The sequence below is a fragment of the Furipterus horrens genome, unplaced genomic scaffold, assembly GCF_987537825.1.
Source record: "Furipterus horrens unplaced genomic scaffold, mFurHor1.1.pri manual_scaffold_3, whole genome shotgun sequence".
Lineage (NCBI taxonomy): Eukaryota > Metazoa > Chordata > Mammalia > Chiroptera > Furipteridae > Furipterus > Furipterus horrens.
The window spans coordinates 12257809-12283108 of NW_028327173.1; the positions used below are offsets into that span (position 1 = coordinate 12257809).

Genomic DNA, 25300 nt, shown 5'->3' on the forward strand with positions numbered 1-25300 from the left:
AGTTTTCTAGAACTTCTGGTTGTCTGTCTCTAGTTTTGAGGTAGTTGTATTGCTTCTTAGTTGTGAAGGGAGATGCAGCGTGTCTGTCTAGGCCTCCATCTTGGCTGGAAGTTCCAAAGTGAATCTTCTTAACCACTGTTATAGAGATTAAATGAGATAATTAATATAAAGTGTTCATCACAGTGTTTGACACATAGTAATTGCTGGATATTTATCCTTGTATTGTATCATCATTAATATCATCATTTTTCCCTCCTGTCATCTCCACTTTTCTTCTTTGTCATTATTTTTTTCCAAAATACCTTTATCAAGGTCCCCTGGTGTTGAGTAGTTAAATAGGTTACGACTCTAATATTCACAAACTTTAGGAGCAGAGGGGCATGTGTCTGAGTCTTGGCTCCACTATTTACTATCTGAATGCTCACCAACAAGTCACTCACCTCTGTGACTCAATGTTCTCTTTTATGAAATGGAAATGATATTATGTCTGCTTCAGGCGTTATTGTGAAGATTATATGCAGGTAAAGCACATCCTGAGCACTCAACAAGTACGACCTAAGGAGACTGTCCTAAAGGAATCTGTCCATCGTGAATGACAATTAGGGTGATTCTGCTGCAAAAGGCCCTAGATAAGAGCTGGAAGTCTGCCCCATCACCAGCACGACTGGGCCAGGCCAGCTGCCTCCCTTAGCTACCAATTCTGTTTAAGCAGAAAGAAGTGTGTGCTCCTTGCTCTCTCCAACTCTCAGGGTCAACAGAAGGTGAGTTAGAACTGGCAAGTCATAATAGAATGGCTTTGAAAAGTCAGACTTGCTACACGGATGAGAGATTTTATGGGGATGGCTTTGGTACTGCCTCAGCTCAGCATCAGCAAATTTCCTGATCTGGGGGAAAAGCAATGTTGGATGCAGACAGGGGGCTGAAAGGCCTATTCAGAGACAGATTCTGTGTTGGGATAATAGTACCAGTATGTGGTGTCAGAAGTCATAACTTTTTCCGGAATCCTGAAAATCCCTTTCTTGCCTGCCAGGATGCCATGCTGGTAGCTCTTAAGAGCCTCATGCCAACCTGCCTCTTCAATGTCATTGGGTTTGGATCCACGTTTAAGACCCTCTTCCCTTCCAGTCAGACCTACAATGAGGTAAGGAAGGACAAGGCTGGCACCAGGAGGGGGTGGGTGGTGAGGAGCAGAGAAAGGGAAGGAAAATGAAAGAGGTGACCTATTCAAAAGTTGTCCATTCATATAGAGCAAAGAACTAAAGAGAGGCTAACTCTGTTTGGACAGTTTTCTGACATCTCAGCCTTCTGACAACCTCCTCTTTAAAATAACGAGTATGGGGCACAGAGAGGGGGTACAGGGAGAGGTAGAAAGAGGATACAGATCCTAGGCCTGCCACTCATGGAAGCCTCCGTCTCATAAGGGCAATAGATTCATGCCAGGTTGAACGAAGGAAGCGAATGGCAAGGGGTAGCAAAGTGAACAGGTGACGAAGTGGACTAAGAATGGGGTTCCCAAGGCTCAAGTTACAATTTTAAACAATAGGACTGTGGCTCCAACAGCACGTTCAGAATTGCGGCATCTTACCCAGGTCTGGGAATTGGAAGGAAGGAGGGGAGGAAGGAAGGAAAACTTAGGGGCCACTTTTTGATTAAAAATTGCTTATAGGTTTTTTTAAGTACAAAAATAATATATGTTGATTATCACACAGTTTTTAAAGCTAGATTTGATTAAACAAAAAGTTGTAAATCTGTCATGATCGCATCAGTCAGAAAGGAAAAAAAAAGGAAAACCAATGTTAAGAGCTTTGAATAAATCACTCCAGACCTTGTTTTATGCATTTATACACACTTTCAATAAAGGCAAGATTAGGTCTTCCAGAAACTACTTTTCTAGCTCAATAGCCTATCATGAGCATACTTTCATGCCATTAAGTATAAATCTGCAACATAATTTTAAAGGCTGCGTAGTATTTCACCACACAGATAGATTGTGACTTGTTTAACTAAACCTCTATAGATGGGAACCGAAGTTGCTTCTTTTTTTTTTTTTTTTTTTTTCTACTTATTATCTTTGTATCAAAGACTTCACATACATCCTTCATGATTCCCTCAGGATACATTTCTAGTCTTGCTGATTAAAAGGTACATACACATGTTAAGACTTCTGATGTCGCCAAGCACGGATGTTGGAAGAGCATCCTCCTGAGTCAGGAGCAGGAGGACGTGTGACGTCCAGTGAGAATCTGTCCTGCTGCAGTGACATCCATCCTATGCCAACATCCTTGGCCAGAAAGGATAATGATAAGTTAATACACAGCGAATGGCAGCATATCAGGCATTGGTGGCGTGTAATTGGGCAGAACCATGACAAATAAGTGGCTGACTAGTCTTCCTGTACATGAGGCAGAGATGAAATTGAGAACAGAACTCAACCCTAGTGAGGTTGAACTATTATCTAGGGCAGTGATTTTCAACCCATGCACCACAAGAATTTTTAAAACATGCAGTACCTGACTATTTAGTCAGGGTCACTGATCTCTTTCCCTTAGATTGTCAAGTTAAAAAAACAATGACAACAGCCATCCCATGTGAATGGATCAAAATTATACCTCATTTTTTTTTGTCAGGTCAGCCAAAGATATATTTTGTGGTGTGCCGCAGAATTTTAGTAATTAGTTTATGTGTGCCATGAGGTAGAAATGGTTGAAAACTACTGATCTAGGGAAACAAAAGGACTCTTCCCCCAAGGGGCTTAGAGTCGCCACACCATCAGGTGACCCTGGGAACTATCTGCCCTGTCCATGTGCCTTTGCTGCAGGAGACCTTGGCCATGGCCTGTGACAACATTCAGAGAATGCGGGCTGACATGGGTGGCACCAACATCCTCTCCCCGCTCAAGTGGGTCATCCGGCAGCCAGAGCACCAGGGCCACCCGCGGCTTCTCTTTGTGATCACAGACGGGGCGGTCAGCAACACCGGGAAGGTGCTGGAACTGCTGCGGAACCACGCCTTCTCCACCAGGTTGGCACAGGCTGAAGGTGTGGGGCTCGGCTGCCCTGCGCTGCCCTGGGCTGGGGCTGGGCAGTGCCAGCAGGAGAGGGAAGAGCCCTATAGGGCTTTGCTTCCAAGGAGGTGTGGCTGGCTTCAAAGTTCGCCTTTTCCCTTCAACATTTCAGGAGGGATGAGATGCCCACACCTCTGCACGCAGCTCCCCAGGAGCAGCCTAGGCAGAGAAAGCCCTTCCTGTCGCTTTGACTCTGAGCTGAGGTGCAGGTTGTGGGCTGTATGTGTGAACGTAAATGCTCACTGATGGTCCTCTGCCCCCACCCAGGGCCAGCTGTGAAAAACCTCTGCTAGATCATGCTCTGGTCCTGTCCCCACTGGGAGACAAAGATGGCAGAGAGGGTGGGAAGAAGCAGCCTCTCTCCTCCCCTCCCCCCCAGGTGCTATAGCTTTGGAATTGGACCCAACGTCTGCCACAGGCTGGTGAAGGGGCTGGCAACTGTGTCCAAGGGCAGTGCTGAGCTCCTGGTGGAGGGGGAGCGGCTGCAACCTAAGGTAAGTGGAAGGACCCCTGTCCCTCTGGTGCTGGAACCTCAAAGGCCCAGACTGGTCATACACAGCTCAGTGGTGGAGCTTGAATTTCACCCCAAATCTGAGCTCTGCACCCCAATGAGAATCAGAGGGGTGGAAGCCACAAAGCAGGCAACTCAAGAAGCTGGTACAGGACTCTAGATCCCCTGGTCTCCAGTGACAGGACAGGACTGGGGCTCCTGGAGGGTCACTGCCTTTGGGGGGGTTGTGCTTGGGGTCATTTCTGGCCATGTTCCCAGTGCTGATAAATGGTGGCTCAGAAGGGTCTAAAGGGCCCAGAAATCAAGGGGATGGTAGTCTCCTCCCCATTTCCGCACAATTGGCACAAATAACCCAACCCTAAAAAATCCCTGTGTCAGTCCAGGAACCAGAGACAGAGCTGGAGTTAAGAATGCAAGAAGTTTATTGGAGGGTAACATCTGTGAAAGCGAAAGCAAGAGGAATCAGGAAGGAAAATTCACAGTCTATGCTGTAGATGCAACATCTGGAAAAGGAAAGGAAAGAAGCAGCCTCGGCCTGGGAGAGCCTCAGACTGCGTTGCAGGTCTGGCAAGGTCTCCGTTGACCCACTGGGGAGAAAACATCGCCCATTATGTAGTGCGTGTTGGGCTGAAATGCCAGGCACTAGAATCCCTGCCACGCTCAGTCATTGATTGCCTGGGGGCTTCCAGGGAGAGACGTAGTCTTGGCTCCAAAACTCGGGCATTGAATCTTCAGGCTGTCCCCTAACAGACTCTCTTGAAGGGAGATTTGAGAGTGCAGATCTTTTGGCTCCAACAATCCCCAAATCATATTCCTGCAGCCTTGCAGTGCACCTGAGGAAATCAATCTATGTGATGTCAAACTAAAGCTGTCATTTATTGAACATCTATCAAGTAACTAATACTTCAAATCCAATATCTCAGATAATCCTCCCAATGATATCAAGAGTTGAGAATTACTAACTCAGTTTAACAAATGGGGAAAATGAGGCCAAGGAAAGCAAATTAACTTGTTCAAGGTCACTGTCTAGTCCATGTTTTGGCACAAATTTTGTGTGCCCTGGACTAGTCACAACCCTACTTCGAGTGTTGGATTTTCTCATTAATAAAACGCTAAGCTTAGAGAAGATGACAACAAAAATTTGCTCCAACTCTGACATTCTAGGGGCCTAAGAAGTGGCATGTTCACTGGTCGGTAAGCCACCCCAAGGCCTCTCATCACTTCCTCCCTATTCACATCCCTGCATGGTCATACCCGCCTCATCTTTGTGCTTCTCCCCTGGACATAGCCCTGCTCATGCATCTCCCCAACCTGTCTTCTGACCATGCCCAACAGATGGTCAAGTCTCTGAAGAAGGCCATGGCCCCAGCCCTGACTGATGTGACTGTGGAGTGGGTCTTCCCTGAGACCACCGAAGTGCTGATCTCACCTGTCAGCACCAGCACCCTTTTCCCTGGAGAACGGCTGGTGGGATATGGCATCGTGTGTGATGCCTCCTTATATACCTCCAGTTCCAGACCTGTGAGTATCTTAGAAACGCCAGGGGTCCTTGGGGGTCCAGCGACCTGCCCACAAAGTCATCTTAGCTGGATTGTTCATGGCAGCTGTGAGGTCCAGCTGCCAGGCCATGGGCATTTGGTCATGGTAACACTGCTTGGGTAGGCATTACCATCTCAACATATGGTTCTCAACATGCCCTGCAGCAGAAGAACATGGGGAACATGTTTACATTGCAGAGTCCTAGCTCCAACCTAGGTCTACGGAATTAAAATCTCTGAGGATAAGGCTCAGGAACCTTCATTTCACATAATGTCCCCAAAGTGATTTTGATGAACAATTCCATTCAGAAAAACTACACTCAGGTTTCCTTCCCCGGACACTCTAGTCTGGTCATAGCTCCTTAAAGGAGCCCGTGTTTCATTTATTTACACAGATGAGTTGCCTCTACATGGTGGCAGAAGTGGGAAAAGGGGGGGAACTTCTCAGAGGGAGGTAGGGTTTAGGCTAAAATGAGTCAGATTGCCTGGAGCTATTTCTTCACTCATTGTCCCCTATTAGCGAGTTTCTCCACTCCCCCTTGAAGAACCCATCAGTTTGCTTTGTTTTTTGAGCAAAAGTCACAAACTCAATGCCTAGCGGGATGCGGCAGATATGAAATGAGTGGCATGGACTTGTTGTAAAAATGAAAGGGGTGAATGCCGTGAGGGATAACAGTTATCACTGAGTTCACAGAGAGGCAGTAAGGAGTGGAGAGGAATATGGCAAATGGGGTAGCTCACACTGTCAGAATTAAGCAGCCCTTACCCAGCTCTAAGGAATGCTGCTGTGCAGGAATGTGGGACCTGTGTTAAAAGTGTTCCCGGTGTTTCGAGAGAATTTAGAATTTTATGTGCAATTTTCAGATTTTAGAATGTTATGAAATCTCTTAAGAACCATCGTCAGTAATGGTAAGTGTGTTGTGGAGAGTAGCGTGTTCAAGTGCAGGGAGAAAATGCTGAACAAAATGCTAGTTGAGTCTTTGCACAGTCTGGACCTTCCTCAGAGTTCTAGGAGGCAGCAGGTCATCAACACAGCCTACCCCTACAAGGGACCATCAATCCGTTCTCCTTTCCTTCCCCCCAGGGCTGCCAGAGTTTTCTCCCACAACTAGCAGGGCTGTTGGGTAAAGGCTACCCTCAAATATTGTTGGTGTAAACATGACTTGTCCTCCTGGAAAGCCATCTAGAAATAACTCATATAATTAGAAAGATAAAATTTTTCAACCCATAAATCCTTTCTAAGGAGGTAGTACATAAAAATAAAAATGGTGTAATGTAGCATTTCTTATGATAGCAAAAAATATATGGCTGCCTATTGATGCCCACCCCCCAAATGTTGTTTGATGTTACATGAAGGAGGAAAATATTGTGAAAGACATGATTTCATAGCAAGAACGTGAACTTCCCATCAAACAAATTAATTATTGAGAGAGGGAACAACAATTTGTACAACTGAACTGGTCAGTTAGTTTTCTCATTTTCTTTTGTTAATTCCAGCACTTCATACACCTCTTTTTCTAGTCCAGAGGAATTCATATCCTCCCCAAAGCCCCCAAACTATTATTTAGTAGATCAACAAAAATATGTACCATAAGACACTATGGTCTCACATATTTATTTGAATTGAACTGATTTTTATAATTTTCTACTCTTCTTTTCCTATTCTACTTTGTCCTTTCTACACCAGGTGATTTATACAGCAGTTCACTTATCGCAGCCTAACCGTATCGCAAGATTTTTTTAAATATTATATTTAATTATTTATCGCAGATTTTTCGCTATATCGCGGGATTTTGCAGTACTGTATACATATGTTGTTAAAGTTACATAGATTTAAGAGTGTAGAATATGTTTATGAAATAAGTAGTGTTTATAAAAGTGTGGAAAAGGTTAATAAGGGACTGGGAACGGTTTATAAGGGTGTGGGAAGGGTTTATAAAGCCTTAAAATATATATAAATACTAAAACAAATGTAAGGTTCCTACTTTGCGGATTTTCACCTATCGCAGGGGGGTCTAGAACGTAATGCCCATGATAAGTGAGGGAATACTGTACTTTGGTTATCTGATCAGGCCTGACTTTCTATTGAAAGAATGAAAGTTAACAGAATTTTCTCTCTGTGTTTTTTGCATCCTCTGTTATCAACTTTGACTTACCAAGAGATGACACATTGCCTTTTTGACTAACATTAAATATAAATATATATATATTGCCACAAGATTAATGCTTAACAGTAAGCAGTAGTAGAATATCGTGCAGTCAAATGTTTAAAAGAATAGTTGACATTCAGGATTTCAAAAATGTCTTAAGTGAAAAATTAAAGATACTGCTAAATGTAAGTGACATGGTCCAGTTTTTGTAAAACAAAAATGACCCCCAAGAGCCTTTATGTTTTATATATGTCTTTATATATGCCATGGAAGGAACAGATGACTCATGCTGTTCGTTTTGGTTACCAATTTGGAGACAGCGGTGGCAATTAGAATTACATTTTTTAATTTTAATGAAGAAGATAATTAAAAATATAAACAGTATAAGTGCTATGAAGTCATTTCCACTCACCATCTCTTAAACAGAAGTCAGCCTAACTCCTCCAAGCAAGCAGGATTCCAAGATGGACTCTCCACCACCTCCTGTCCCACCGCTTGCTGCTCCGTGGATGACCGTCCTGACATCTAGCCTCACTCCCAGCCCCCTTTCTCTCTCCCTTCCTCCAGGACAAGAGGACCCGATACAGCTTGCTGCACTCTCAGGAGTCCGGCAGCTCTGTCTTCTACCACTCCCAGGACGAGGGGCCCTCAGACAGTGGGGATTGTGCCAGGGCCTCGGGGGCGCCCTTCAGCCAGAGGCAGGCCGCAGACGCCCGGCCTTCCAGCCGGGACTCCACCACCGATCCTGGTAAGTGTGCCACACTCTGTGCTTCCCTCCCTTCCCCAGAAGCCACGGTTGCTACGGTTTACCGAGCACTGACTGTGCACTAAGCACTTTACACAAGCAATCTCACTGAAGAGTTACTAGCTGCAGAGGTGGGGACTACCTACTTTACAGAGGGGGAAACTGAGACAGGGAATTTAAGTAATTTGGTTCAGCTCGTGGAACTTGAAAGAGGTAGAGCACTGTCTGCTTCCCAAGCCACTTCATGGTGTTCATCTCCATTCAAAGGGTATTTACTGATCACCTACCAAGGCTAAGTCCTGAGCACAGTGTGGGAGCAAAGGTGACTCAGACATGGCACCTGTTCTTTGGAAGCTCTCCGTGCAGTGAGAGAGACACAGTTGGCCCGAGTTCTGATAGGAATCAGAGGGACATGGGGCCACAGAAGATTCCAGACAGCAGAAACTGCCTGAGCAAAGGTGTGCAGATGTGACACCTATAAAAGACCTATACAGCTGTGTTTGGAGCAGAAAGGAGAGTCGCTGGGTGATAGATTAGGGCCAGGTCAGGCAAGGCTTTGGAGGCCAGGTGAGGTGAGGCACTGGAACCTATTGTAGTAGGTAAGCTGTGGAAAACTCAAGACGTTTCCAACCATGAAAAGGTAGGCAAGCCCCTCTCTTTCCCCACCGTCATCCTCTTCCACTCTGGTGGCTCCCCTGTCACCCACCCCTGTCCAGGTCTGAACCTCTCCCAGCGACGGCGGGCATATAGCACCAACCAGATCACCAACCACAAGCCCTCCCCAAGGGCCACCACAGCCAGCGACCCCACGATGGCCGGCAGGAGATACCCACTGCGGAAAGCTAAGCTGCAAGACCTCACCAACCAGCCCAGCCCAAATGCCCTGCAGTGGCAGATTGATATGCAGGTACCCAAGCAGGGCAGGTTGGAGTTGGGGGCAGTCGTGGGCGGGGATGAGCCATGTCTGCCTCAGCCAGAAGATGGAATCTGTCTACAAGTTATACTGAGAAGTGAGTCATCTCTTCCTTCTTTTCCTAGACCTTCATGCCTGACCCCCAATGACACCTTTCTAATAATGGCATCCATTGGTCAATGGCATCTCCTATTCTCTGTACACAACTCTTCCCAGTTGGTGAGGAGCATCCCCATCTACTCTCTCATTTGATTTTATAGCACCCCTAGGAAAAGAGAGAGTGTGGGGCTGGCCACCCTGACTCTGTACAGATGTGGAAATTAAGGGCCAGGGTGGTACTGACTTATCCAGGGTCATATGGCTCGTCAGGAGACTGCAACCTAGGACCCTCTGCCTGCAAAGTCCTTACTTCCCCCTCCATCCCACGGCACCTTCTGCAAATCCCAATGGTTGTGCATTCACTGGGGACAGAGGTCACCTCAGAGTTAGAGCCACAGCAGGACCAGTCACCCACTATCCAGCTAGACCAGAGTGCCTCAGCCTCAGGATTATGGACAAAAACAAAAACCATGGTTAACTGTCGGCCTAAAAGACTGTGAAACACATTTTCTCTCTGTTACACCCAGTAAGCACCTTTGCACCCCCATCGTCTACCAGGAGATGCACATGTTGCCAGAGAATCAGTTTTTAATTAATTTAATATTCTTTAATTACAAAAGTAATACTTACTCAGAATTTGCAGTAAAAACCCTCGAACAGTTCAGTTGAGTATAAAATAAAAAGAAAAGTACCTCTTTCTAGGGCCCAGACTCACTTAATTTTGACTGTTTCCTTCCAGAAATACTACATTTGCAGACATATACACATTCACATACATTTGCAACACACATAGATGTTTTAAATAACCCCATATACAAACTTCTCTCCAAATTATTTTTTTAATGACATCTTAATTCACTTTCTTAAATGCGGTAAAATTACTCTTTTTGGTGACTAGCTCCATGAGTTTTGACAAATAAATAGTCATATAACTATTACCACAATCAAAATACAGAACAGTTGCAATTTTTAAAATAAGTTTTATCTTCCCATGTTAGTTTTTTAAAAAACTGCTTCTTTCCCTGCAGTGTGGTGTGGAGTTCCCACACATGGACAAACCATAACTTATTTGCCAACTCTTATTGAAGGACATGTAGAGAGTTTCCATATATTGACAAAATATTTTTTAATAAACAATACTGCAATAAATATAAATATAGAGTACATGGCCATAGGTATTTGCATCCTTGTGTATTTCCTCAGGATTCAATTCCTAAAAGGGGAATTGCTAGGTCAAAGGAGCTTGTGCCTTTTTAATTTTGGCAGATAGCACAGGGCTACATTGTTCTCCCTCAAGTTCATCGCCAGCAGTCCATGGAGACCCTGTCTTCCCACTGACCACACTGGGTGTCATCAAACATTTACGTATTTGCCAGTCTGGAAGGTGGGGGAAATCATAACTCATCTTCATTTAAAGCAACATTCGAGAAGCTGAGCATTTTTTCATGGGTTTATTGGATACTTTTTCTGTCAATCGCCTGTAAATGCCATCAACCCATTATTTTATTGCCGTTCTCTCCACCCGCACCAGTGATTTATAAGAGCATTTGCTTGAAAATGATCTTGATCATGCATGTTGCAAATGTCTTTTCCAGTTTATCCCTTCCCGTTGGATGTTTTTTTGTACCAGGACAAGAATAGACAGATTAAATCCACAAAACAGAACAGAAAGTCCAGAAATAAAACCAAATGTACATGAGAGCTCTGTCGGCACAGAGGTGGGGAACTGATAAACCCTAGAGAGCCCATAAATGAACTGTATTCAATAAATGGTGCTGGGATTTGTACTATTCAAAAAAATCAAGGAAAAGGCTGGGATCTATTTTCTTACATGAAAATAGACTTCGTGTGAATCAAAGATTTAAGTAAACCAAAAAAAATTACAAAAGTTCTATAGGAATTTGTTTTTTTAGTGAGAAAGACCTTTTAAGCATGGCATGATGAGAAGACAAGAAAAAGATTAATTTTAAAAACGCCCCCCAAAATTTTTAAACTTTATGGCAAAAGTAAGTGAGCTTATAATACTATCCATGATATCTGATTTTCCGTGGTTTTCCGTGGTCTGGACTCAATCCATGGTTGGGATTATTCACGTTGATGTTTCTCGTGGGTGGCAGAGAGCAAGCCACTTGTCCCTGGGTGCTACAAGGGCAGCCCCCCAGGAGGAGCTGGGTGTCAGGGAAAGAGCTGTGGCTGGGGAGGAGGCAAGGGGGCCAGCCTCCTCCTCTTCCTCTCGCCCTTCTAGTCCTTCCTGAACCATGGTCGGGACCTGTGCCAGGGCCCCACACTCCGGGGCCCGGGGGCCCGCAGGCCCTCTCTGCTGCCCCAGGGCTGCCAGCCCTTCCTGCCCTCTGGCCAGGAGCCCCAGGCCTGGAGCCCCATGAGAGAGCTGGATCTTGGGTCCGGCCTGAAGCCTGCCTCAGACAGCCACAGCCCTGGGGACCTGGGTAAGTGTCCTCAGGGTCCAGGACCTGACTGGGGTCAGGGAGGACTCCTTGGCTGTGGCCTGACTGCAGATGACAGGCCTGGAAGACGCATGCCTGTGCCCAATGGGGCCTGGAGGGAGTCTGCTGTGGCCCCTTCTCTCCGAGGACCTCAGCAACCCCACTCTTTCCCAACCGACCTGGCCCTGTGTCCCAGCACCCCCCTCTCCCCCCCATCCTACCTGACTCCCTCAGGTACTGGCTTCCTGGGAGGTGGATCTGTCCCACTCTTGGGAACAAGCGCATGCCACCCCGCCTGTTCTAGGGAAGGAGTTTTGTGTTCCCTGGGAGTGGGGAGGGGGTACTGTACTGTACTTGCTTAGGGATGTCTGTGCCTTGCTTGGGCAGGGATGATGTCCCAGGGAGTTGGCTCTCTGTCCCCAGCTCAGAGTCCTGCCTGCTTGTCCCTTCACCCACAGAGCCGTCCCATCACCCCTCCGCCTCGGAGAAAGAGATGTCCTCAGACCGGGAGCCTCTGGCCGAGTTCGAGGAGCAGGGCAGTGCTGGCAGGCCAGCTACTCCAGACCCGGTGCTGGGCAAGGCCGTGGTCAAGGGCCTGCGCGGCAGCCAACGTTTGCAATGGGAAGTGAGCTTCGAGCTGGAGCCTCCCAGGCGCGAGCGGGACAGCGCGTGTGATGCCGACCTTTGGAGCGAGACCTTCCACCACCTGGCGGCCCGCGCCATCATCCGTGACTTTGAGCAGCTGGCTGAGCGCGAGGGCGAGATAGAGCAAGGTGAGCGCCAGGGGCCTGCGCCCTCCTCCCCGCCTCCAAGCCCCGCCCCCATCAAGCCCCGCCCAATGCCCCACCCTGGTGATCGGCACTCCTCTGCCAGCTCTAGTCCCACCCTTGTCCCCACAGCAATGCCACTGCCCATACTCCACCCCTCACTCCTAGCCCCGCCTTCCTCCAGCCTGGCCCAGGGCTCCGTCCTCTCCTCAATATGCGCCCATTCCCCTGCCTCCAGGAGCCTATCTCCCTCAACCAGCCCAGGGCTCCTCCAACCTCCCCACCCCCACCCAGTGATCCGTCCTCTGTTCTCCCACCTTCCCCTCTGCTACCGATCCCCACCCTCCTCACTTTCCCAGGCTTCTCCCTACAGCGCTCCCTGAGACAGAACAATGGAGACAGTCCTATTACACCTGCCCTGCTCCTTTGGGACACACCTACCTTCCCACAGAACCCCCTAGACCTAGTCGGTCCACTCACTCACCCATCAACGCCACTCACTGAGTGCAGATCAGATGCCGGCCAGGCTTGGGGCTGAGCGCGGCGACCACCGCATCCCTGCCCTTATTTTTCGGTGCTTGACACAGACTGGCAGGGAAGCCAGCACTAAATATGTATACACACAATTAATTGACTGCATTTGTCCTAAGTGTTATTAAAAAGAAATACAAGGATTCAAGAGATTGTATAACAAGGTTGGTGGGAGAGCTAATTTAGTTCAGGAATTGGGCAAACTTTTTTTAAAAAGTGACTCCTGGGATCCTGATGGAGTTAATAGATAGATATAGATATAAATAGAGAATATTTCTATTATTTGTTATATGGCTTATATTTTACATCTGTATTTTTGTTGCAAATATTTGAAAAATAAGAGAAGTAAAACCAATGACTCACAGAAGTAGTAATCAGTAGAAGCTTATTGTACACACACCAAGAAGTCAGTTTGCAAACCAAGAGCCCCCAAACCAAAACACAGAATGAGGCTCACGGGTATATTGTTATAAAGCAGCTTATATAGTGAGGAGGCAGTGGCAATTCGTTCTTCATGGTGATTGGTTACAATACTGGAATTTTCAGTGGTTACCTTATATTAACCTTGGGAAACTGTTCAAGTTCCAGAGGCAGAAGCAAGAAATGACCCAGGTCAAGTTAGTCTTGCAAAATGAGCTAAATTAAACTTTGTTTGTATAACTAAACTGGTTTTGTCCACTCAAGGAATTTTCAAGGCAGATCTCTGTTTGGTTTTTATTTTATCGTGGTATAATATGTTATTTTTCCCCACGAGCTCTTCACCTTACAGTTTACAAACCATGTCCATTCTTCATGTTCTTGGCTCCCCACACAGCCCTTTTGGAGGTGGCAAGCCACAGGGGCTGCTAACCTGTTGAGTGGAAAGAGCTTGAGCTTTGGGAACAGACCATCCTAAGTCCTGATCTCAGGACCATTACTAACTCACTGTGTGACCCTGTGCTTGCCACAATCCCTCTCTGGTTCTCAACCTTCTCTGCGAAATTGTCCCAGTGGGCCAGACCAGTGGCCCCCCAGGAGGCCTGTGAAGTCCTGTAGCAAGAGTCTCATCACACAGCTCCAAACTGAATAAAGAAAATACAGACAACACAGAGGGTTTTCTCTTTTTTAAATAACACTAGTTATTTAAGAGAAGTAACTGTCTTTTTTATTCTTAGATGTCTTGCCTCTTCTACGTTAAAATGTCCTTACTTTATGAAATGATAATGGAGATAATAAACTTGGGCTTGTTTGTTTCTTATGTCCTTAATTGGCAAGTTGGCAACCCCTTGATTTGAAGGATTTATTTAATCCTAAAGATGGAGACTGCTGATCTAGCTTTCCTTTTAGCTTCCAGAACTTCTGTGTCAGAGAGAAATTTCTGAGTCCACGCAGTGACCCCAGCTTGTCCCTCTGCAGGGTCCAGCCGCCGCTACCAGGTGAACGCTGTGCACACCAGCAAGGCCTGCAACATCATCAGCAAGTACACCACCTTCGTGCCCGTGGACGTGAGCAAGAGGCGGTACCTACCCACCGTGGTGGCATACCCCAGCTCCGGTAAGGCAGGTGGGCGGCCCAGGCACTCCTGTGGGCCAGGCAGCCCCCATGGGCTGGAGGAGGTGGCTGGGATATAAAGGAGCACAGAGCTGCAGGGAGGGCTGCAAGGAAGGGCCTGAAAGCAAAAGGCCCCCAGTGGATGGTTTAGCCACCACGGGCATGAGCCTGGTCCCACTGCTCTGCAGAAGGCTGTGAAACCATCCCACTCCCCTATTCCCACTGAATAAATACGACTCACTGAATTTTTCCAATTAGGGCAATGATATGTGCTTACTGTAGAAAATTCCAAAATATAGAAAGACCTAAAATAAGTAAAAGTGACTGGAAGTGACAGTCATTCAGAAATGAGTACTAATTACTCCTTTGATGTGACCGTCCTTCCAGACTTTTCTCTCTGGATATCTACATGTAGAGAAATTAAAAAAACATAATTTTGCATGAATTGGATCATACCAATGTGTGCTATATCTTACGAAGTACAGATGTGGAAAATATCTTTCAATGAAAGCGAATCTGTATCATCATTTTAACAGCAGCTGCGTCTCCCACTGCAGGAAAATACTATCATCATAGACAGTGTTCAGGTAGACAGTGTTGCAAGGCCCTCAGAACAACTCTGCAGAGTAGATGCTATTTCCCCCATTCTCAAGATGGGTAAACAGAGGCAGAGGGGATTAAGTAACTTGTCCAAGGTCACACAGCAGTAAGGGGCAGAGACAGGCTTTGCACCCCAGGGACCTGGCTCCAGAGCCTGTGCTCACCACAGCTCCTCTTCACCGCCTCTTGAGATTTATCAGAACCTACGGAACCAGCCCCCCCTTATTAGACCTTCACTTTATCCCCTTTTTGATTATTGTAAATGATGCTGCAAAGGACATCTTTGTGCACCAGTTTGGTTATCGGTTCAGGGTTAATTAACTCTCAGTAGTAACATTGCAGATCAATTGCCCACTGAAAACTGTGCCATATGTTACCAAATAGGCCCAGCCCCAAAGGTTACTCTGATAGCCACCCTCACCAGCACTATTTATTGTTAAACCTTGCCAGTCTGGTAGGTGAGGAGAGAATCTGGGGAATTTCTTTAGTTTTTAGGGGTTTTTTTTGTGAGATGTTTTTCACATGTTTGCGAACTATACACACTTTTCATTTCCTGAATTATATTTTCCTGTCTTTTGTAGTTCTTTTTTACAATTTTTTTAGCAGCCCTCCTGGAAGAATTTTGTTTGGAAACAAAATGTGCCTTTCCTCATTCCTTCTGTGCCCTTCATTCTTTCTGTTTATAATCATCATTGTTCTCATTTCAGGCTCTGGCCAGCAGCCAGGCTGTTGCTCCACTGGCCAGTCTCATTCACTGGGCATTGTCGCCCTGAATGACCTGCCTATTCAGGATGTCTGCTCCTCCCCCCATCTCTGGCCATGCTCCTAGGGTCCGTAGCCACAGTCTGGGAGGTTCAGGGACCTAACATCCATCTCAGCCCAAGTCCCACCACCCCCTAAGGTCTGGATCAGCACTTCCCAGAGTGTGTTCTAGGAAACTAGAACCCTGGTTCTCCATCCTGTTAATGGCCATTCAGCACAAAAATAGGAAGTACAAGATCAGGAAAATACATTTAGGAATCACTGAATGAGGCCCAGCTGGTGTGGCTTAGTTGGTGGGGCATCATCCCACAAAAGGTCACCGGTTCGATTCCCCATCCAGGCACATGCCTGGGTTGCAGGCTCAGTCCCTGAGCTGGGCACAGGCAGAAGGCCAATATTTCTCTCCCCCTCTTTCTCCCTCACTTTCATTCTCTAAAAATTTTTTTTTAATTCTTTTTAAAAAAGAAACCAGTGAAGTAAATAAAGCTCCAAAGCTTTCTTACAGCAGAACTTCTCAGAGCCTTTAAGATGTTAATATACATCAGGAGGCTCAGAGCATGAAGCTTCTTCAAAATTTATTTCCCAATAGAATTCTTCATTTTTTAAAGAATTACTTACAGACCAGTGTTCTCCTAGACTGAGGTTTGCCAAGACACCCTCGGATGCTGCAGCTTCATCTCTCTTCCATCCATACCCGCTTGGTGCTGCCCTGGGACTTGGGGGACCTGCCTGTGGCAGGGGAAAGTGGGACCTGGGTCTCTGGGAGAGCAAACTGTGAAGGAAGGGAAATGGGGTGTTTCTGAGAAAACCAGCCTTTTAACTAACTAGAGAACATTGCTGCTTCCTGAACATTATCTCTGCAGTAGTATTTACCTGGCAAGGTGGGTATTATTATCGCAATTTTCCAGGTATGAAAACTGTGTCTTGGAGTGGTTAGCACCCCATGCAGCTACTAAAAGACAGGGCCGGAGTTCACACCCAGGTCATTCTGGCTCCAAAGCTCATGGTCGCAATGCCTTGCTGTCTTTGGAAGACTGACAAACTGAAGCCAGAATCATTCCTGCCAGCCCTGGGGAGGAGGCAAAGGACTGGCCCAGTGGCACCCACCTGACTCCTTCTCCCATCCTCATGAAGGTGCTGCTTTGCGAATGGTCAGCTCTCGGGTCCTGACCCAGCAGTGGTGGGACAACTCTGCTGGCTTCGGACGGTCCCAGACCACGTTCAGGGAAGACGCGGCAGCAGGACGTGGCAGATTTCAGAAGCTGAGTAAGAGCCACCGGGGCCATGTGCTGGATCCCGAGCTCCTGAGTCACGGCTCCCTTGTGTCCCCAAGGTCTCACTCAGAGCCCACACTCAGAGCCCTTGCAAGGCCAGGGCGGGACCAGGCCTCCCAGACTGGCTGAGATCTGAGATAAGCAGAGGGTGCAGCATGGCGCAAGCATGCCACCCTCAGCATGGCTTTGCTGGGAGCCGGAGAGCAGCTGAACTCCCTGCCCACGTGCCCACACCACCCCTTCACCTCTGCCCCATGAACCCCAGTAGCTATTCCCTGCCTCCAACCTCTGAGCCCTCCCAGGCACCAAATGCCAGGAAACCTAATAAATAAGGGGAAAGTGAAGAGCAGAGAGGCAGGTCCATCTGTTTGGGTCCTACCATCTGCTTCTGCTTCGTTCAGGGATCCCAAGCTTCCTTTCCGCCCTCACCTGATCTCACTGTGCCTGCAGCTGGGCTCCTTGAAGATCCACAATTTGACCTTTTTGTGACTTTGCACTAATTCACAGGGTGATTTTAACTCTGTGTCCTGAATGTCTGCATGTCTTTCTGTCCCTCTAAAGACAGCCTAGCTGCTGCACTAGTCCCAGCTCCTCTCTTCATGCCCTCGTGTGTACAGTGATGGGAGGGAGGACTTTAGAGGTCCCACCTGGCCACCAGCCCAGACACCTAGATCATAACAAATTTTTTACCTGAGGGACTAGAAAGTTCTCACAGACACTGATGGGCCAAAAAAAAGAATAGTGGGGGAATTAGGGGGTGAAAGAGCTCTTTAGAATTAAAGAGTTCTGCCAATTCTTTGGTTCCTTCAGAGCTTCCAAAATTGGGAAATCCGCTCCAACCCTGAGCCATGCTGAGACTCCAGTCTGGAGGAAATTCCTTTTCTTTCTCCATAGCTCAGCTCTCAGTGGCCCACGGCTTCCATCAAAATCACAAATTCCTTCTTTTCCATTATCCTCTGATTCAGACCCAAGAGTCTATGAGTTCTAGGCTGTTATTCAATCCCAAGCCCTTTCCCTCCCCAAGGGTGACAATGACTAACACATACTGAGACATTCTTGCGTGCTGGGCACATCCCAATGATCCGCAGCTCCTCATAATCATCGGAGATGGTTTCTTTTATTGTCCCCATTAAGAGATGAGAAAACTGAGGCTCAGAGAGGTTAAATGACTTAGTCAAGGTCACACAGCTGATATATCATAGAGCCAAGACTTGAACCCAGGCCGGCTCCAGAGCCCAGGAGGTTAACCACCATGCTATTTGCCTCCTGGTTGCCTCAAACATTCAGTCACTAGTTCACTCCCATGCTGCCTCACCCCACCTTGAGCACCCAGTGATGAACAGAGCTTGGCCCTCACAGAGCTACTGACAGTCTTATAGGGCACCAGAGGCTTTGATGAACATATTTGTGCATGAAGCTTTTTCCATAATTCAGTTTATTCTTTTATAGTATACTGCCCACCACTCTCCATCTCTTGAAAGAACAATCCTAAGAATCATCCCCCTGATTACTCATTTTGAACTATGTGCAATTATTATCACCATTTTACAGATGGGGAAACTAAGGTGTAGAGCCTTCTGACATGTCAGTGCCATGTTACGGGGCCTCCCAGGGAGTTGGCGTGAGCCCCTTCTCTATGAGGCACAGATCTGGTGCTTCATGCCCACCTCTTCCCTGACCCCCAACTCCCACCCTCAGGCCCTGACCTGCTCCTGCTTCCCTGATGGGTCTGTAGCTCAGGGTTTTATTGAGCACTTAATACGAGCCAAGCCCTAAGCCCTATCTCTGTATTATCTCACTGATGCCTTACAACACCACTGTGAGAGAGATACTATCAACCCTCACTCACAATCAAAACTTACGAAGGAAGTAACTTTACCAGGGTCACACAGCTAGTCAGTGGGGACTCGGGATTGGAACCCAGGCATTCTGACTCTTATGGCAAAGCAATGGTGGTATCTTTGGAAGATGAAGGCCCATCCAAGCAGAGATGGTAGCCCTGACCTTGCTCTCCCAGCCCATGCCCAGGCTCTGTGAATTCAGCCATTACTCTCCTGGGGTGGGGACAGGATGGGAGGGGAGAAAGGGAGAGCCAGGGGAGCCCAAGCCTCACTGGCTTTCCTTGGTGGCAGGTGTGGAGGAAAGCCCCGCTGCGCCCTCCAGCGAGCCCATGTCCCCTGGCCGGGAGAAGTCCACGGCTTCTGAAGGTAAGTGGACGGTCACCAGCTCTCTCAATGACGATAGTGACAGTGATTGATCCTTGGGTCAGGGGGCTGTCTTAGCCCAACAAAGTCCTCAGCGGTTCATTTATTCCTCAAAGCATCCCTGTGCACGATAAATAGGAATATCACCAATTTAAAGATGAAGAAACTGAATCTCAGAGAAATAAAAGTGACTTGCCCGGGGCCACACAGCAAGTCAGTGACAGAGCCAGGCCCAGAATCAGGCCTCCAAAGTTTTAGCTGAAGGACCATTCTACCACCCCATTCTGCCTAGAGTCCTCTAGCAATGTGCCATAAAAGAAAGCTCAATGTCCCCACTCAGGGACAAGAGGGGTTGATGTGCAGGCACCCACAGATAACCTTCCAGAAGGTGCCAGAGGGAGACCACCAGCCAAGGAAACTTGGAGGCCTGTTTTTCTTACACATGGCCCACCTATTTCACCCCTCCCACACTACCTGGGTCAGAACCAGGCCTGCAGCCTATGTTTGCCTTAGATCCCTGGGAAGCAGGCAAGCCCCTCCCTCCCTCCAGGGCTCTGTTTCCCCAGCTGGGCAGTGAGCCTTAGACAGAGTCCTCTGTCTGGCAACAGCTCTCTCATTCTGTGGCTCTGCAGGTCCCCTGCTCAGTCTGGCCACCAATACCCTGTCTTCCTTGAAGACCCCTGAGACTCTGTTTGGATCCAGGTATGTGGGGTTTCCATTGGGGTTACACTGTACCACCACCCATTTTCCAAGGGCCTTCCCTGGCTTGGAAGGCCAAAGGGAGGCCATGTCTGACATTTACACAAAAACGAAGAATCCAAACCATGCCTAGAAGGCCCCCCATCCAGAGATATTTCTATCTTCGAGGTATCCCACTGCAGAAAATCCTCCCCACTCCCCTGTGGCTCATCTCCCACAATGTGGTCTCTTCGCAAATACGACTCTCTGGGAGGGCCAGCATGAGATACTCTGAGCCCCGGCTGAACGAAAGCATGCTATTGAAGGAGGGTCACAAAGAGACCACTAGCCTGGTCCTCGTCCAAGCTGGTCCTTGTCCAGGCTGCTACTAATTCACTGAGCTGGGCCTCAGTTTCCCCACCTGTCAAATAGGAGACTGGAGGAAGCCCCCTGTCACATCCCTTCTGGCTTGACTCCCAGAGGCTGCTGTGTGAGCACTGGGGGGGCTGGGAAGGGGTGACCGAGGACACCACTGGGGGTACTGTGGCCACTCTTTTCTGGCTCCACCCATACAGGTTGACCCTCAAAAAGTCCAGGCTGCTGACGCAAGCAGCCAAGGGCTTCCTGAGCAAGCAACCCACCAGGGCCCCAGAGTCAACGCCCGGGAGCCAGAGCTTCGACTATATCCCACTGGTGAGTGCCATGACCCCAGCCACTCCACCGGGGGGGGGGGGGGGGGGCTTCCTGTGAGCCTCCTCCTGCCCCTCCCCCTCAGCAAAGGGAAGAAGACCTAGACCTTCTCACCCAGGTAGTCAGCAGAGCAGAGGGGTTTGCAGGACTCCCCAGTCCAGGATCTAGGAGTGCTGCTAGAAGCCAGCGCCAGCATCGTGGAAATTCTTTGCAATCTGCTACCTTTTTAAAATTCACAGGAATTTTATGATTCACTCCATCATCTATGTGTGTCTGTTTTTCAATACATAAAAATAAGCCTTGAAATGACTCTCAGGTAAGTAAAATTAGCACACACGGACACACATCATGTTTATTTAGCAAGTGGCTTTGTAGACACCCCAATATGCTGTGGCGGGGTGAGAAGCCCAGGTCTGGAGTGGAAGTCTCCAAATTGAGGAGCAAGGGAGTATGGGCCTGCTACATTGGGGCCAGCAGGGCATGAGGAGCAGAGGGTGCTGGGAAGAGGGGCGTGGTTTGAGCTTCACTGCACAGCTCCAGTCCCTGCACACCCAAGCGCAGAGGGCCTTTCCAAATATGCCAGGCAACAGAGCACCACGCGTGTGTTTACTCAGCAAGGATTTGTTGAGCCAGGCACAGTGCTAGACCCTGGGTGACAACCTTGAACTAGATGAACATCGTCCCTGAGCTCATGGCACTAAGCGTCTAGTGGGGATACAGACAAGGAACCAGGCAATTCTGCTCCCTGGGCGTTGTGATAGGAGAGGTCGGGTGTGGTGGGACTGACCGAAGCGATGGGGGGCCCCCTTCCCCAGGCTTGCAGTCGGGAGGAGGGGAGCATGATGTCCTGGAGGATGTGATGGTTCAGCCGAGCCCTGAAGGATGAGGAGTGATAGCTGGCCTGGGACAGAGAGAGGGTGCATGGTGGCTGGAGAGCGGGGTTTGCAGAGGAAACGTCAAGGACGATCCAGCACTTTGGAAATCATAGTTTGGACTTATTCCAAGAGAAAATTGAAATCACTGAAACTGATGGCCTCCAAAGTGACATGATCTATGCCTTTCAAAGACCCCTGAGGCTGCAGGAAAGATGGAGGGGGTGGGGCCAGGGGAGGAAAGCAGAGGCAGGGACAGCGCAAGGAGGCAGGTGGTGGATTGAAGAGGTGTTTAGAAAGCAGACCTGTTGGGACCTGGCCATTGATTGGCATGGAGGGCGCAAGAGGGTGGTGAGCTGCCCAGAGCCTGCTTGATGGCAGAGGACGGTCCCAGCGGCCAAGACGGGCCCGCCTACCTGATTGAGAGGCAGGTTCAGAGTGAAGATATTGAACTGGGCTCAGAGAGAGATCGATCTGAAATGCCTGTGGGAGAAAGGATGGAGGTGCTCCATTGGCCTGGGTACCCACAGATCCCCCAGGGAGGTGGGGACATGAATGGACCCAGACTTTTGCATTGCCTGGGCTCCATGCGCTAAAATGTTTGAGGCCCACTGAAGGGATCCCCGCCCCCCCCACACACAGGTGTCTCTGCAGCTGGCCTCCGGAGCCTTCCTGCTCAACCAAGCCTTCTGCGAGGCCATCCACATCCCTATGGACAAGCTCAAGTGGACCTCACCCTTCACCTGCCACCGAGTGTCCCTCACAGCCCGCCCGCCCGAGACGAAGACCCCTGGTCCCCAGCTGTGCACCAGCCCCTCACCTCAGCACCCGTCTTGTGACACCTTCTCCGTGGAGCCCATGGCAGCGGACAAGCCAGGCAGGGAGGTCAGAGCAGTGGTGGAACACACAGGGAAGCTGTGGGCCACGGTGGTGGCACTGGCGTGGCTGGAGCACAGCTCAGCATCCTACTTCGTGGAGTGGGAGCTGGTGGCCGCCAAGGCCAACTCGTGGCTGGAGCAGCAGGAGGTGCCCGAGGGCCGCACGCGGGGCGCACTCAAGGCTGCCGCCCTCCAACTGTTCGTGCTCCTGCGGCACTGGGACGAGAGACTGGAGTTCAACATGCTCTGCTATAACCCGAACTACGTGTAGTGGGGGCGAGGGAGGCTGGGGCAGGGGAGAAGCGGGAGGGGACCATCCAGACCTGGTGGGGGAGCTTCTGAAGCTGGAGCTAATACATTGGCTGCTAGAAAGAGCCCTGGACTTGCCTTCAGGAGGCCTGAATTCTGTCCCAACGTTACTACCAACTAGCTGTGCACCTTAAGGTAAGACCGTGCCCCCTGTCTGGGCCTCAGTTTCCCCACCTGTAAAATCAGTGGGTGAGGTGAGAGAGTTGGACTAGATACCCAGAAGGTTCAAAGGTTCCTTTCTGTCTAGACAGGTGGGCTGTTGTGGGGTTTACTGCTCCCAGGGGTAGAGAAGGAATCCGACTTAAATCTGAGTTCCTGCTGCAGGAGGGTAACGTGACCAATGCCCCCCTCAAATAAAAGGGTGGATGAGCAAACCCCAAAACTGCAGGTAACCAGACCTACAAGCTTGTGGCGAGGCACGGGAGACCACCTCTGCCTGCTGCGTGGTGGGACAGCACTTGTCTCCGTGATGACAGTCCAGGACCCCTAAATCCCACTGACAAACCCACCGGAAAACCATCCTTCCCAACACGTGACAAGAGTCACCCAGAATCTTGTCTTTCAGCTAATTTAGTATTGGTTGACAGATTCTCTGTGATGTCCTAGCTAACAGGTGGTGAGCAGGACAATGGGGAGACACCCTGCAAGCTGAGGTGTTAGGACTAAGTGCTGCCTGTGCAAAAATAGTCCCAAAAGAATAGACGGAGTCACAGAAGTCAGTGGAGAAACCAGATGACACCTTGAATAATTTACACCCTTTCAGGAATTGCATAATGCAGACTCTATGCCTTGAGCTGAGGGCCAGAGAGGCACCCTGTGTCAGCTGCATTCTGGGACAGCGGGGCGCTGCCTAGCCCTGTCACACTGTGCAGGACAGGGGCCTTCTTTGCAACAGAGAACCACGCTTGGCTGCAGTGTGTTTGGGGCAGCGGCTTCAGCCAGGAGACATGATTCATTCCGTGGCATGAAAGACTTTTGAAGAAGCTTCATAGCTGAAAGGCCCTGGAACTTCCCTCTCTCAGGCCCACCTCACGATGCCATGGGGTGACATCTATGTCGCAGCCTCAGATTCCCTCCTGGCTGCCGCCCAGTGACCTCTGCCCCACAGCCTCCCCACCAGCTGGGACCCCCAGGATGAATCCACATACCCCTCTCCAAGGCCTTAACCTCACCTCATCAAGTGGTCCCATGGGGCCCCACGGCGCTGGCACAAACTCCCCCTTCTGGGAGATGTGGACGCTGCACAGGGCAGTGTAGATCACACTGCCCTGTGGAGGGGACCCGTGGACTCTGGCACAGGTCTCAGCGTCATGAAGACACAAGGCTTCAGCAGGAGCGGAGAGCGAGAGGGGGTCCAGCAGAGCACTCGTCAGTCTGCAGAAAAGGCAGTCCCAACAGGATGTGGTGCCCTGCCCCCGCTCAGCCCACTCTTCCCTGCAGCCCTTCGCTGACCTCCTGCTGAGCTGCACCTGCCCCTCTGGGGCTCTCACAAAAAGCTGGGGATCCATCCCCAAGGAAGGGGATAGGGCTGGAGACTTAGTGTAAAATCTCACCAGCTGCTCTACTGCCTCTGGGCAGGAACCTACCAGGCAGTCACCAAGACCGTGCCACCACCCCAGGTGGGACAGAATGCCAATGGGGCACATTGGCTCAAAGTCGGTACCACCAAGAGGGATGAGGGCCTGAAGCTCTCTTGTTCAGGGCCTTGAGCAGATGTGAGGACAGTCTTGTCACTTCCCTGCGTACCTCCTCCCCGGCAGCCCCCAAATAACACTTCTGCATCTGTGCAGCCCTCGGCCCCAGGTCCAGAGGAAGGAAGGAGGGTGTGGCACTCCCTTCTTGGCCCACCATTAATGGGAAGATCCACAGGCTGACAGTTAAAACACCTGGCACTAGTTTGGGCAAGTGGCATCCCCTCTCTGGGAGCCCTAGAGCTTCCCCCACTTTGACTTTCCCAGATTCTCTGCCTCTGGGCTATTGTGCTCTTAGTGACCATGACTTGCTTTAATTGTCTGCGTGACCTTGAACAAGTCACATGTGCTTTCTGGGCCTCTTTGCTGCTCTAACACAACCAGGTTGGACTGAGCTGTCCAGCATCCCTATTAACCCGATTCTGGGTCTCCAGGCTCAGTGTAGACAATGGCTGGGGGGGGGGGGGGGGAGGGGTCAAGGTGGCGTGGCATCTGCACAATGTGGAACAAGACACCTATAAGGAGCAACCGAGAAACCCAGCAAGGCTGTGGACACGCCACCACCTCGCTTCTCCAGAGAACATCCTCAGACCCTCCCCCAGTAGCAGCAATTGAAACTCTGGACAACTTTGATGCACAAGCAAAAAGCTAACCTCTGCACTCCCTGGCTCCCCTGCCCAGCACCCAAAGGTGCCAAGGAACAAATCCTCATTGGTTTCAAATAGCCCAAGGGCTTTGAGGGACATCGGGACAAGAGACATTTTTTTAAAGAACTTCAATGGCATTGCAATGGCAAACAGTCTCAGGAATGTGCCCCAGGATTGCCAAGCAGAGCACAGAGGGACCAGCTTTAAGGAAAAGATAAGAACCTTAGGTAATTAGCACATGCACTGAAGCTAGAATGGTTCCAAAGGTTCTCAAGTAGGGGAACCATTGCCCCTAGAATCGGGATTAATTTGGATTAATCTGAACTCTTTGTTAAACTAGGCCTTGCTTTCTACGTCATGCAAAGCGACCTTCATGCCCTGGTGACCGAAGACTCAGACAAGT

At 49.2% G+C, this 25300-nt stretch overlaps 1 protein-coding gene across 2 annotated transcripts in view; it reads left to right on the forward strand.

Annotated features, from left to right (window-relative positions):
* The window catches only part of VWA5B1 (von Willebrand factor A domain containing 5B1), a 37641-nt gene extending 15120 nt beyond the window's left edge, over positions 1-22521 (forward strand). The window contains exons 8-21 of one of the 2 annotated variants that reach the window (XM_090271476.1): positions 1031-1141; positions 2819-3021; positions 3444-3558; positions 4911-5096; positions 7831-8011; positions 8725-8915; positions 11266-11467; positions 11923-12237; positions 14158-14295; positions 16789-16920; positions 19061-19135; positions 19765-19834; positions 20386-20503; positions 22015-22521. In XM_090271476.1, the coding sequence (XP_090127602.1) occupies positions 1031-1141; positions 2819-3021; positions 3444-3558; positions 4911-5096; positions 7831-8011; positions 8725-8915; positions 11266-11467; positions 11923-12237; positions 14158-14295; positions 16789-16920; positions 19061-19135; positions 19765-19834; positions 20386-20503; positions 22015-22521 (2544 nt within the window). The remainder of the gene's footprint in view (positions 1-1030; positions 1142-2818; positions 3022-3443; positions 3559-4910; positions 5097-7830; positions 8012-8724; positions 8916-11265; positions 11468-11922; positions 12238-14157; positions 14296-16788; positions 16921-19060; positions 19136-19764; positions 19835-20385; positions 20504-22014) is intronic. The other variant, XM_090271477.1, reaches the window with a different exon arrangement.
* The last annotated feature ends 2779 nt before the right edge of the window (positions 22522-25300 follow it).